General features: G+C 38.0%; 1 protein-coding gene across 1 annotated transcript in view; it reads left to right on the plus strand.

Moving 5' to 3' along the window:
- The window catches only part of LOC133223944 (multiple C2 and transmembrane domain-containing protein 1-like), a gene marked incomplete at its 3' end in the record, with an annotated part of 132,934 nt that overhangs the window by 74,889 nt on the left and 43,642 nt on the right, over window positions 1-14,403 (plus strand). Inside the window, exon 2 of the mRNA XM_061375097.1 lies at window positions 12,877-12,991. Within this exon, the coding sequence (XP_061231081.1) occupies window positions 12,877-12,991 (115 nt within the window). The remainder of the gene's footprint in view (window positions 1-12,876; window positions 12,992-14,403) is intronic.

A 14,403-nucleotide genomic window follows, 5' to 3' on the forward strand; every position in this document is an offset into this window, starting at 1 on the left:
TCTGCTGTGTGTTTTCTGGTTATCAATAAAGTTTATTATCAGTAAACTTCAGAATCACACTACTGCATTTAAATCTAGACTTGCATATTCCTCAGGAGATTGCAGTAACATGGGAGGAGTCCAAGCATCCAGGGTGTTCTTGTGGAATTGAGAGGCCTAGGAAGAGAAAACCCTAATTTCCAAATGCTTCTCGTTTCTTGCTGGCTGTGGAATATTATGTGTACTGCAGAGAAAATGAATCCCAGAAAACTGAAACCCCATAGATCAGAAGCAGTCAGATGCACAGGGATATTAAAGGAACAGAAATAAAAAAGTTAAAGTCAAAGAGATATACAGATTTTAAGGAAATGGTTTCTCTTCCCATATTCAAGATTCAAGCTAAATTAAAGATTTTCTTCAGTGAATAGAGATGGAAGAAATAGATTGTTATATTGTATGTAAGACTGGACGGGTTCATATGCCAAACAAGTAACAATGTGTATACAGTTGTGGAATACTTTTTCAGTTATAATTGAATGCATATTGAAACTCAGTTGGATTAAATCTACATTTTTACCGCTTCCTTATTATCTCAACTTCTATTTATTATCTTTCTGTAACAGCCAAGAAGCATTTTTTCAAAAAATTTTCTGAGATGAATACATCTCACAATCAAATACTGCTTTTAAATCTCAAAATATTTTCAGAATTCATGTATTAGGATAGAAAGTATGTGTTCTTTTTTATTTTAATGAAATTCTTATATATGCATTTATTACAACAAATACATAAGTTTAATGCTGCTCTGCTCAAGGTGCTATTTGAAAAAAAGTCAGTGTAAGGATGATCTATAATTTAATGTGCAACAGTTAAACTTTAAAATTTCTTTCACACCAATATTTAATAAATAAACTTTAGAACTCTTCAGATTACAGCATCTCCTGCAGTGGCAGTGGGGGAAGGAAGCAGCTTTCAGTGTTTAAAGAAGTGGAGATAATTGAGTCATTTCCCCTGAATATGTGTTGAAACATATTCATGTATCAAGACTTCTCTTACTTTCATTCTGAGTAGCTGCAGTTCACAGCAGCAGTCAAATGATGCTTGCACAGAGCTCCTTCTACCAGCGGGAGGTGAACAGTACTGAGGAGCCATCAGCTCAGGAGGCTAATCCAGATTTGCAGGTATCTTTGTGAAGCTAAAGATGTTTAAACTCACTCGGGTAATACTGTTTTAGATAGTTGAAAGCTGGAGAAACTTCTCAATTTGGACCTGTTAAGGTAGGAAATCAGTTTTTTTTAATAAGGTCTAACATGATCTGGTATGGCATTATATGCATCCTGCTTTAAAATGTGGGCAATTTAGAACTCTGTTTTGAAAATAATTAAATGCTTGGTTTGGTGGAAAGTGCATGCCCTAAGTGGATAATAGAGAATGAGGAAAACTGTTTTTCTTCAGTTTAGAGTATACAAAATCACATGGACAGAAGTATCAGGCACTGGCAGACTTATGTCTCCAGTAGCTGACAGTACAGAAGATTTTCTGAAATCCCACTGTTGTAATTATTTTTTTTTCTGAATTCTCCATGTTAACTGAAGAATCGTAGTAATTTAGTTACGGTTTTGGTGGTTTGAAAACTGCCACTCTTCCTTTTAAATTGCTCTTGGATACCTGCCTTCTGCTGAGTAGTTTGTGGAATTCTGTGGATTTTATGGCTGTAACATACTGTCATTCCTTAACAGCAATTAAACATATCAAAATATTTAGGCAGCACATGGTCAAGTAAATCTGCCCTTGTCTGAAAAATTTGAGTATTATTTGTAAAATGTTTTTGCCATTTCTGTTTAACAAACCAGTGTTACTGGTCTTTTGACATATGAGTATCACCAGCAGTAAGGAAGCTCCTCTTGGAAGCAGTTTAGTGTTGTTTTACAGGTAGTGACACTATTGCTGTATTTGCTTTAAAATTAATTCAAAGTAATTCGAATGCCATGTTTTGATAGTTATATTTCATGGAATTTAAAATATAACTTTGTCATATAACTTAAATACTCCTGAATAACCTAGATTACATTATGTACATGTATATTTATGTATATCATTGATTATGATTAATAAAATGGAAAACTAAGCTAGGAGTATTTTAGTATGGTCTTCTATTGTGAAGATATGAACAATATATTTTTAAATACAATGTCTACAGATGATTTTTTTCCGAGGGAATGATGCATATTGCATGCATGTTGGCTTCAGCTATTTGTCTCATTTTGAAATGGAGACAGCTAATTGTTCACATATCATATTTGATATGGATGTGACACCTGTCTTTAGCTCCCACTTGAGTTATCCTTCATGTGCTGTGTTTGATACAACTTGCAGGACAATTCTGCACTCTTCAGGCAAGAGAGAGGATTTTTGTGCGTGGCATTGCAAATTTGTCTAGAGATGATAGGAACACCTAACTGTTAGAAACCAGGGTAGAGCTGCATCTGCCTGAGACTTAGTCTTTGGAAAAAATAGAGGAAGGAAAAGCAGGCGTGATTTTAATGATTCACAGTTTGATTGTTTTAGGAATTTAAGGTTTGATTTGGACAGGAAAAAAAAAGTGTGTTATCTTGTATTTTTAGTGTGATTTCATCTCCTTGAAGACTGCTTTTATTTCCTTATTTACTTTGTGTATGTATCGTGAGTGCAAGTGCATGCGTACCTGCAAAAATGTGCTGAGACAGCGTGTAACTCCCAATAATTGTCTTAAAATGAAGATTTCTCATTCTTTTTGTGTGTGTGTTGGAAACTGAATAATTATGCACAGTTGAAAGTCAGATCTAATTCATTCCATTAGTGTTTTCATTTATTCTGCTTAAAAAAGCAATTTTTTTTCAAATATTACACTTTTGGGGTTTTTGAGAGTACACTCTGAAGTGCATGCAGGAAGCAACTTCATCGTTATACAGTCATACACAATATGTCTTGCTTTACCTTTGAGAACAATGCATTTCTTTAACAGAAGAATACTGGAATGTGAGGGGAAGGGTTTAAGTTACAATGTATGTGAGCACCTCAGCATAAATGCCAGGATTGTTTTTAAAAGCGTTCAGGTTTTATGCGTATCTTGCTGTCTTGCACGTACTCTTTAAGGTGTGAAGAGGGTAGTAGTTCTGAACAACAATAACAGCACTGCCATCTCAGTCCAACCAGAGATGGAAGCCAAAATGGCACTTTGAGGAAAGATAGCTGAGCTCAGCCTATGCTTTATTTATTACGATATTTCAAAGTGATAGAGAATCACAGAATGGCCAAGGTTCGCAGGGACCTCTAGAGATAGCCCAGCTGAACCTCTTGCCCAAAGCAGGGTCATCTAAATGTGTGCTGTGTCTGTATCTCTCTTGTACCAGGTGGCCTTGGCAATGCTTGATGTGGCCTCACGAGTGCTGAGTAGAATGGGAAGAAGTGTAGAGTGACCCCCAAAACTGAAAACAAGCTATTGAAAAAGGAGAAGGGGTCATGAAAAACTCCTTTAATTCACTTTTTTTTCTAGGGCTTTATTTTACATTCTAAGTGTATTTTCAAGTTTTATTCTGTAATTTATCAAGGCTCTTTATACTTCTGGTAACTGAAGACTGAGGCCAGTAATAAGCTTTACATTTCCATGGGATAAGATAGCTTCTAAATAATTTTTTTCATGAATAAGATGAATAATCTGGTAATAAAATTTGCTCTAGGAATATTTTGCATACTATTTGTTATTTACTAATAAATGAAGAGTGGTATTCTCCTGTCTAATGTTATCTCCAGAACTAAGAATAGACCTTTCTCTTTTGTGACTCTAGGTTTTCCTTATGAGCAATTTTTGCTCAGTTTGCCTCTAAAATAAAAATGCATGGATGAAACAGGGTGGAGAATGAAATTAGGGAGAAGGATACTGCAACAAATTTCAGCATATTTGGCATTTGGCCAAATTGCCTTGAGTTTCAAAGTAATTCCCATTCTGTTTAACAATCCTCCTTGGAAGAATTAACCCAGGAGGCTATATATGCCACCAAGTTGCACATATAGCTGGGGCAAATGAAGTATATCAGTAATGGTGCAAAGAAAGTATCTGTTCTGGAGCTCGCTTACATTTGAGACAGCTCTAATTATCTGGGAATATCCATGGAATTTCTAGCGAGCCATCTGCTTGTGCAAGAACATCAATTCTCCTTACTCTACTGTATTTGGACATGTGCCAGTCCACTTGGATGATAGAACTTTCTGATCATCAGCAATGAATGAGGCAAACCTGGAAGTACCACATCCAAGACTGGTGCTTTAGGACAATGACTCCTGTGATAAACTGGTTCCTTCTCCAGATGCTGCTTGAGCCAGAGCACTTCATTCCTCCAAGTCCCTGACCTCACTTGTCCTTGCAAATTGGTAGGTAGCAGCCAATTGATTGGCTTATTTCTTTATTTTCTATTCTACCTTGTGGAGCTGGCATTGCATCTCCTGTTGTGGGATTCAGTGTGAGGCTAAGTGACAAATGTCCATTTCCTCTCTGTGTAGTGGAATGTCAATGCGCCTGTGCTGGGACAGCAGGTCCTCTGCCTGCAACTCAGGCCTGGGATGAAAGACTTAAGTGGATGCTGCTGGTCAAGAGCCTGGATTTATGGCAGGCTGTCCATTCAGTTTCTCTTGGACCTTTTACCAGATGTTGAGACAACTGTAAGATGGAGTCATGTAATGTCTGTAGGTTCTTCAAGGGAGGGTTAATTATTTCACAATATTTATGTGCTTCACAAAGATGTGGAAAGTGTAGGTGATGTGAGAAGCCGGTGCTGAAAGGAAGGCCATGTTGAGCTGTCACAAGTGCTGTCACTTCAGCAGAACTGGCCCATTGGTGCCAGCTTAAGGCTTTGTCACAAGACTTGAATTGGTGGAAATGTGCATTCCAATGATGCTGACTGTGCATGAATCTTCAGCTTAATTTTCTGGTATTGCCCACCCACATTTAGCTTCTCCAGTTGTAATGATGCTGGCTTTGTGGGCGCGCACAGATTATTTAGCTTCCAAAAAATACATTAATTGCTGTGCTGTTTCTCATAGTTTACTTGATGCTAAAACCAGTCAATCTTTTGAGAGGTGTGCATGATGATTTATATGGTAATGGCACTATTTCTATTAAGAAAAAGACAAATTTTTTTTTCATAGTATAAATTCATGAGAGAAGGTGATCAGTTGCCTCCTGAAAGATGACAGCTGATTTTGTTATCTCCATTCTAAGTAGAGTTTCTTCAAATGAGAGTTCATAAATATGATAATGGTTCCTATATGCCTTATTATTACTGGTGTAATTACTCTCGACCTTGATGAGTTAGTTGTGCTGGTAGGGGTTTATTCTGTAGTTGGGTAGGTGACTGCAGGAAATGGGTCTGTGGTCATTACTTTGCATCTCATTCTTTTATCAGTGATTAAGCAGTAGATGCCTCTTATCGAATTAAGGAGCTTGCATGAGCAATATAATACCTGTAAGGCTGTGGGGCATTTTTAGGGGAAAAAAGTGCATAAACATATCAGAATTAATACCCATTGCTTAAAGGTTTGGATGCTTTTCCTGTGAACTCCAAAAATTGCATGGTTAGCACTTGACTGTCCTTCTCACTGCAAGTTGAGGTTTTTTTCTATCAGATTCTTTTTTGACATCATTTGTTCCTTTACTTATACTGGGTTTTGGTTTAACCGTTTCTGGACATACCAGTTTAACTGTTGTCATTAGGAAGGTTTTCAGTGACCAGTTGCTATAAAGACTGGTAAAAATCATGCAAGAAAATGCCTTTAAAGCCACAAGAACGGTTGACACTCTTGGTCTTGTTTAGAAGCCATGAAACCTTCACCTTTGGTAAATCTTGCTCTGTGCTTTTGAATGTAGACTTCACCTGAATATAAGATGCATTCAGCTTCCACTTTCTGGAATCATTTTCTTCAGACCAAAATGATCTTAATGGTAATTGCTGCCTTCAAATGCCTTTGCCCTGTTCAGCTGAAGTCCCTGGCGAGTAATTATGCTAATGATACTATATTGAAACCTCATGTGGCTGTCTTTGGTACTGTTACTAGTTTCCATGCAGCAAGGAAAGATACTTCTGGAAAGATATTTCTAGTACCTTTGATAATACTAGTTTAACTGGAGAAGTTTTGTTCTGGGAACATGTCAAAACCAGTACTTCCTGGTTAGTATCTTGCTTCTGAAAAGCAAGTTATTTCTGGATTTCTGAGTACCAGAAAATAAAGGTTTGTATTATGGAATCATAGAATAGAATCCTAGAATAGTTAGCGTTGGAAAGGACCTTAAGATCTCTAGTTCCACCCCCTGCCATGGACAGGGACACCTCCTACTAAACCATGTCACCCAAGGTCTGTCCAACCTGGCTTTGAACACCACCAGGGACAGAGCATTCACAACTTCCCTGGGCAACCCATTCCAGTGCCTCACCAGCCTTATGCTTTAATAGAGATAACCCAGGCAGATATACGCAGTAATAAATTGTTTTTCTGTTAACACAGCTTTCAGGCTTGCATAAATAAGGATCTAGTTTTTATAGGCTGTAAACGCAAGACAGTTTAGATAACGTATTTAGACAATGTTTTCCTCTACTACACAAGAAGCTTCCTTTTATGCTGGATGTTGCAGCCATGTTGTGCTTGAATGTTTTCACATTGTTTGCTTTCTGAAATGGTAGTTCACAATATCAATTTTTGCACAAATAAAAGCATAAGGAGAACTCAGTGCTGTGGAGTGATACAGGGTTAGTAGTCCCTTTTGTTTGGTTGTATCCAGGTATGTGTGCATCTGTTTACATATCTGCAGGGTTAAGGCTACTTTTGTTGGATGATTTGTGTAGTTTGCTGCTTATCAGCCAAAAGTATGGGTTAGAAATCATAGAATCATAGAATAGTTTCTGTTGGAAGGGACCTTTAAGGATTATCTAGTCCAACCCCTGCAATGAACAGGGGCATATTCAACTACATCAGGTTGCCCAGAAACTACATCCAGCCTGGCCTTGAATGTCTCCAAGCATGGTGCATCCAGCATCTCCCTGGGCAACCTGTTCCAGAAATGTGGGTATCTTTTGTAGAAAATAGCTTTGTTTTATTTTTTTTTTAACTAGGTACAGCATTTCCTTATTCTGTGTTGCAAAGGATATTTTTGAAGGTAAGGAGTAGGACTATCCTAATCATTGTGCACATTTTCAGTTTTGATTAGGTATGCGAAATTAGAAGTGCTTTGATTTGTCTAGGATGCCCTACTTGCTTTATTCCTGATCTCCTCTGTGATGTTACTGAGAAGGGAGTTATACACAACCCATCCCTCCATTCATCTTCATTAACCAGGTCCTCCTGAAAAGGCACCTGTGGTGGTCAGGGAAGTTTTTGTCTTCCTGTGGAGGACTGTCCAGCCACTGGTGAGAACACAGGGGTCTATCAACAGTAGGCTTCACCATAAAGGCTGTTGGAGAAGGACCTCCTCTAGACATGCTGTGTCTTGGGTTAATGAAGAAACGTTGCCAGAAAAAAAGGTGCTAAAAGGGAGGTTCCAGAGCAAACCAAGAATGTGACAAATTACTTTGTTCAGAGCGTAAAATGTAAGTGTCAAACCTGATGAATTCTTGGCAAAAACGTGTTTAGCTAAAAGCAGAATCTGTAGTGGAGTGCTGGGCAACAATAGGTAATATCTAATAAAATGGACTCATATTTTGGTACTTGTGATCTTCAACAAACTGTAGTTACAACTCAAGACTCACAATACCAAATATAGTAGTTTTCAACTTATGTCTTCAAAAAAAATGCTCATCAATAGTAGATTAAAAAGTTTTAATTCATCAAAGCAGTGCAATACAAGGGTAAACAAAGTGGTAAAAAATATTTTGGCTTTCAAAAAACCTGTGACACAGCCCATTAAAGGAGATGGAGGCAGCGTACTTTAATGGAGAAATGAGATGGAAAATGCAGCAAAGAATTAGCAGCCCTTGCTTGTATATGAAAACAAAGCCTTTCTTCAGTTCTTGAAAAGCTTACAGTCTAACTTGCTGTGCTTACAATGTAGGCGAGCTATTCTGTCTGTAAGAAACACTGATAATGCTGGAAGGATGTGGTATGATTACAGCAGTAGCTTTTCACAGATCACAGCTTCTAATTTGTGACACAACAGATTAGGATAAGAACATGGGGGGAGGGTGAGAAGGCCAAGATGGAGCATGACAAAACGGGGAAGGAAGTTGTGGTTGCTTTATTCAAGAATAAATTTATAATCATGGTGGAGAAGGGATTATTTGCTTATATTTTCTGTTTGCTTTACTACCATAGTCTGCAAGTGGTGCTGCGGAAGTATTTTTACAGTAGATTTGAATGAGTAAGTGGCTGCAAACTGAATGCCTTCGCCATTGTATGATAAGGAGCACATATGTAAAATACAAATTTATGGTTCATTGGTACATATTACCCTCTTCAAAAGCTTCACAACAGTTGTCTCTTTTCACATTCATTATAAATTATCATGTCATGTCTATGGGAAATATCTGTTGTATGACGAGCTTTAACAAATTAGCCAATCCCATCCAAACCACGTTGTTTAATCAAAAAGCATATTATTAGTTTGTATAATTTACTGCTGATAATTTGTGTACATTCCCATAATATTTAAAATCCCAGAATGTTCTTTTATATTGCTGTTGAAACGGATTCACATTATACACCTGCCCTTTCATTCAGGGAGTAAGAAAAATATAGTAGAATGAGACGAAGGGAGCTGTATAACTGTTCTTACCCAGAAGTTCCTCAGTTCTTCCTGATTTACCATAAATCAGAACACTAGCATACAAAGTGTTGTGTAGGACATGATCAGCATAACTCTTGTTAGCTAAGCAAATACTTTCAGCAAAATCAAAACTTGTTTGTAACTTGACTGTATTGTCGTAACTTTGAAGCACAGTCCCCATTAGTTGCACTAACAAGGAGTTGACAGCCACCTAGATGTTTAGAATTTCTGAATTTCTTGCAGGCATGAAGCTTTGACCAGTGTAAATGAACTGAAGAAATCAGTTTGAGCCAGGCAATAACTGGTGTGGAAAATTCTGCTTATGCAATATTGAAGACACAGATAAAAAAATTTAGATGATGTCAAGAAATTCAGTTACTTCAAAAATTTAGTTGTTTTTTTTTTGTTGGTTTTTTTTTTTAAGCATGCTGTGAACTGTTGATGTTCTGCTGCTTCCTTCTTGTAGGACACTTTGATTTGATTTTGTGTGTTCTATGCAACTACAAAAAGAATACCGGTTATTTCACCATCCCATTTCCTTACAGTGACCCCAGCACACAGACAGTCAGTATGGTCACATCGCTAGCTTTCCTTGTCACTCCTTTTATATGACTTGTGTCACATTTCTGTTTTCCTTTATCTACCAAAGAAAGTGTTGATGCCAATGCCTTTGTTTTTTGCTGGAAAAAAATAAATGCTTTTTTCTTGTCTTAATCTGTATCTTCTGGCATAATGCTGAAATGGAAATCAACAGAGCCATAACCTGTTCCTTAAATGATTCATGTGAGAGTATAACTTCAATCTACTTCATAGACATTTCCAAAATATATTTTTAAGCACAGGAAAATGTTAAGTTTGTAGCATTTTTTTTAGCTGTACCACAAAACTTACGGTATTTTTTTTTTCTTTTTGGATGGAACAGGGAGTGTGTTACAGGTCTAGATTTTTTTCTTAAAATGCCGACTAGATTTTGGCATCAACAAACGGCATTAAATTTTAAGATCTCTTCCCCTGAAGTGGTGTTAGTTGTCTGCAGCAGAGATTTCCTTAAATCTCTTAGATTCCTTGAATTGCTGGCACAAAGTCATGCTGGTGTGTGCTGTATAAGCTGTAGGAGGGCAGCAAAGCCATTGATTTTTTGGGGTGGGTTAAGCTGATTGTTAGAAATATTAAGAGCTCTGAGGGACAATGCCCCTATTCATGGTACTGTAAAAGGTAGATGATTACTGGTCGTAATCTTCAGGGTCTCATTCTGTGAGAAGTTAATGAGTTAGACTGAAACTTTGTAATGTGTTTTGTAAGAAGATAGCACAAATGATGTTACTGATTCTCATCTTCCAGCTGTAAACTGCTAGCATGACTTAAACAGATTTACCCCTGACTTTGGTAATGCCTAGTTACCAGGATCAGCTTCACTGTCTTTTTGTTTTGTAGTATATTTTAGCAAACTGTGTAAAATGGTATGATGAGGAAATAGCAGTGATTTTAGTCACTCTGTAAGTTTCAAAGTGCTGTCATTTTGTTTGCACACTGAGGTGAAATTAGGTTCTGGCCCTTCATATGGTGGAAGTGTTGGATGTACAAAAGCTGGGATATCTTTTTCCTTTGTTACTGGTGTGCAGCTTTACTGGTGTGCATTACTCACTGTGATGGGCTGACCCTGCCTGAATGCCAGGTGCCCACCAAAGCTACACTGTCTCTGCTTTCCTCAGCTGGACAGGGTAGAGAAGACAAAATGAAAGTCTTGAGCATTGAGATAAGAACAGGGAGAGATTATTCACCCATTATCATCATGGGCAAAACAGGCTTGACTTGGGAAAATTAGTTTTAATTTGTTACTGATTAATCAGAGTAGGATACTGAGAAATAAACCAAAAATACAGAATCATAGAATGGTTTGGGTTGGAAGGGACCTTAGAGCTCATCCAGTTCCAACCCCCTGCCATGGACTGGGTCACCTTCCACTAGAGCAGGTTGCTCCAAGCCCTTTCCAACCTGGCCTTGAACACAGCTAGGGATGGGGCAGCCACAGCTTCTTTGGCCAACCTGTGCCAGGGCCTCAGCACCCTCACAGAGAAGTTCAAAGCTAGTGCACTTCAGAGAAAATCTTTAGATGAGCTTTCACTTGGCGTTGTTCTTGAAATCTCCTAACATTCACCTTCTAATTTTGTCATTGTGGCATGCCTGAAACTATCAAAACTCCTTGCAAGAGTCTTGCAGAAGGCACCCATCTCCTTCTTTTAAACAACTAATGCCTCACTCACCACATCTTTTATTTCCATTTTCTTTTTTCAATACACTGACTGCAGAAGGATACAAGATTGACAGTAGTGAATTTCTGCCCCACCTCTGCAAAGCTTAGTATCTAGTCCAGCCAGAAACAAGGAAGATATTGCATACTGGCTGGATCCTCGGCCTCATCCTCAGCCCCAGCATCCATCAGGGTATTGTGAAAGAGGAAACTTGTGTTCCAGAGTAGATAAGAAACACCAAAATTTTCTTTGCCTTTCTTACCCTTCTACAAGAGCTTGCAGACACAAAAGAAACATGGTGCCTGCCAAAATTTATAACCTCCTCCCTGAATCTTCCTCATGGCATCCCCTCTCCCTTCCCTCCTGAGGTACAGCACAAGCTCCACATTAAAGTTCTTTGCTTTTACTTGTGCGTGTCCCTGCCTATTGTCAGGGAGGTTGGAACTAGATAAGCTTTAAGGTCTCTTCCAACCCCAAGCAGTCTTATGATTCTATGAATTTTGTTGCTGTAGAAGGGGTGAGCATGTCACTATATAGTTTGGCCAGCATAGTATGTGTTGCAGCGAAAATTAATGTGCTGAGGCTCAGAGTGGTAACTCTGGAATATCGAGAATCAACCATATGTTAAAATACCTTTATTTTGTGCTTCCTTCATGCGTTAGATTTATTATTACCTTAAAAAGCAAAGAGGCATAGTAGGAAGAGAAACAAGAGTTTCTTCTTGAATTGATATAGCTGTTAGTACACATGTGGTCTCTGAAATGTTTCTGTCATGCTTCTTTTCTTGCAGAGGACCCATAATCAGATAAAATATTAATAACACTGGTCATAAAATATTTAGTTCTTAGAATGAGAATGTGTAACCGTGGTGCTCAGTGTGTATAATACATTAATGTATTGTATACATAATACAGGATCATAACAGCTCCTGTATGCACTGTGAATGTATAATAGATATAGTTGTTCTAGTCTTAAATTTAAATGTGATGTTCCAAGCATGGTCTGTAATTAGTGGCTAATTACAGAGAGTTGTGTTAAAAAATAGTTTGCAAAAATTTATACATACTAAGAAATATGATTTCTCTGTTTTGTCATTTAGTATAGAAATGTGGTTACTACTTATGCAGGCCAAAGAGTTCCTTGCATTCTGGGACGCAGTCATACTTCCTTTAAAAAAAAATAAATTATGATACAGTTTATACAAATAACTACTCTAAGAATCTTATCTTTGCCCTGGCATACAGGCACACTAAAAACTAAGGCCTAACAGCTTCATTTAATATCTTTAATGATTGTCCCCACCCTCCCTGGTTTCCCCCATAACTGGAAAAACCCCTCATGTCTTGCAAAGTACTGCATTAGCTGACTAAATTCTTAACTCTTTTATCTTTATTCAGTGCTGAGATTAAGACTGTTGAATAAATACAGAGATTGGGGATACTGGTAATGACCAGTCCAATTAGTACTGCAAGGTCCAGCTCTATTTTATCTTACCTATCCTACTCTGGTGGGCCTGGAGAGTATGTAAATGTAATTGAAGTGGAGGTTGCAATAATGAATACAGGTATCAAAGAATTATTTTTCAACCACTTTTTTAAAATAATAAATTTAACCATTGAAATGTCGACCAGTTTGTTTCTGTTCTGGGATTTTTTTTTTTCAAGAAAAAAGAATCCTGAGGAACTGTGCTCCTGATGACAGGAGCAGGTTCCTTGGTTTTGTATTAGCTCTGAGGTGGGAGCATGGGATACCATTCACCATCCTCAGTTCAACAGGAAGGTGATACCAATGAAAAATACACCTTACATGAAACTTTTAATAACGTTAGCTATTAAATTTTTATTTTTTCTCCTCCAGAGAACAAATTTGGTTGGAACGAGTAATGCAGATTTTCCCTCAGGGGATCCCGGAATGTACCAATTGGACGTTACTCTAAGAAGAGGACAGAATCTAGCAGCACGGGACCGTGGAGGTAAGTGTGCTGGTAAACACTTCCTTAATGTTTGAGAAGTCACCTGTCCATTGGGCAAATTTATATGAGGGTATTAAAGTTACAATTAAGGTTGTAAGTATTTTCATTAAGCTCTGCTTAAAGCTGTGTAGTTTAAATGACAATGGGCAAGAATGTTAGCTTCTGTGAAGGTGTTTCAGAAGGATTATAATAAGTTTTATCTGAGTCAAAAATACACTTAATGGCTTTTAGAACAACTAGGGATGTGCAGGTCTGGAAGAACTAGTTTTTAAATGCTCAGCTTCCTTATCACAGAGGTAGTGAGGATAAGATGCTGAAAATATATATAGGAGCTTGGCATGCTTGTTACTCTGGAGTTCATGTAAAATTAAGTAGATAAGTGGACCAGCAATCACAGTATATAAAAAACATTTACAGGATGCTTATTTTAAAGGTATTTTAAGGGTATTTATTATTTTTTATTTAAAATTATTTGCTCATTAGGTAGGCAACACTTTTTATCTGTATCTGAGTAAATATGCCTAAGATTGAAAAGAGACTACTGGAGTTTTAGTTTTATTTTCTGTAGAGAGAGGATAACTTTTGTTAAAATGGAAACTGGATTTCATTATAATTTTCAGCAGCTACAGATCAGAGTTGCTCCATGTAAAATGTCGACTGGGAAAAATACTTCCAATTTTCCTTTCTATGCTATAGTCTTGCTGCTACTATTTTGCTCTCTGCAGCAGTGCAGTGGTTTCTCTTCCCATTGTATATTTTCTGCTCACCAAAAGGTAGCCAGATCTTATTCAGGGCCCTGGCTGCTCTGACTCATCCCTGATGGTGATGGGGAATAGCTTACTTTTGCCATGTAGAAAAGAATGGAGGAATGAGCAGAGAGGAGTAGTTGGAAACGGGGTTGCACATTTAGCCTAAAGTGCATCTAATAATTTAGCATCTAATGTGCTACAACAGCTTTGTTCATCCAAGCAAGGCCCTGTGTGCCCAAGTCTGCTGCACAACAGGCTCAATCGGTTGGTTTGGTTCCTTCTGCTCTTTACTTGAGCCTTTGGTGCTCCATGTGGGGTCCTTACAAGCCTGAGCTGCATTGTCCAACAAAACAGCTTATATCAGATCAACGCAGAGCATTTTTCTTCTCATGTGGCTTTCTGTCATGCCAGGCATTCTTACAGTCCTTGCATGGTGGTGGTACCCGACTGTCCTCTTGAGAACTTCAGAGGGAAAAGCTTCTCTCATTTGCATAGGAAGCTGAAGGAAAATCAGTCCATCATTTGCATCCTGCTGGTCGTAGAATCATAGAATGGTGTGGGTTGAAAGGGACCTTAAAGCTCATCCAGTTCCAATCCTCTGCCATGGGCAGGGACACCTTCCACTAGACCAGATTGTTCCAAGCCCTTTCCAACCTGGCCTTG

The sequence above is a fragment of the Neopsephotus bourkii genome, unplaced genomic scaffold, assembly GCF_033783945.1.
Source record: "Neopsephotus bourkii isolate Nb327-2 ecotype Australia unplaced genomic scaffold, CSIRO-AGI_Nbou_v1 NB_183, whole genome shotgun sequence".
Classification (NCBI taxonomy): domain Eukaryota; kingdom Metazoa; phylum Chordata; class Aves; order Psittaciformes; family Psittacidae; genus Neopsephotus; species Neopsephotus bourkii.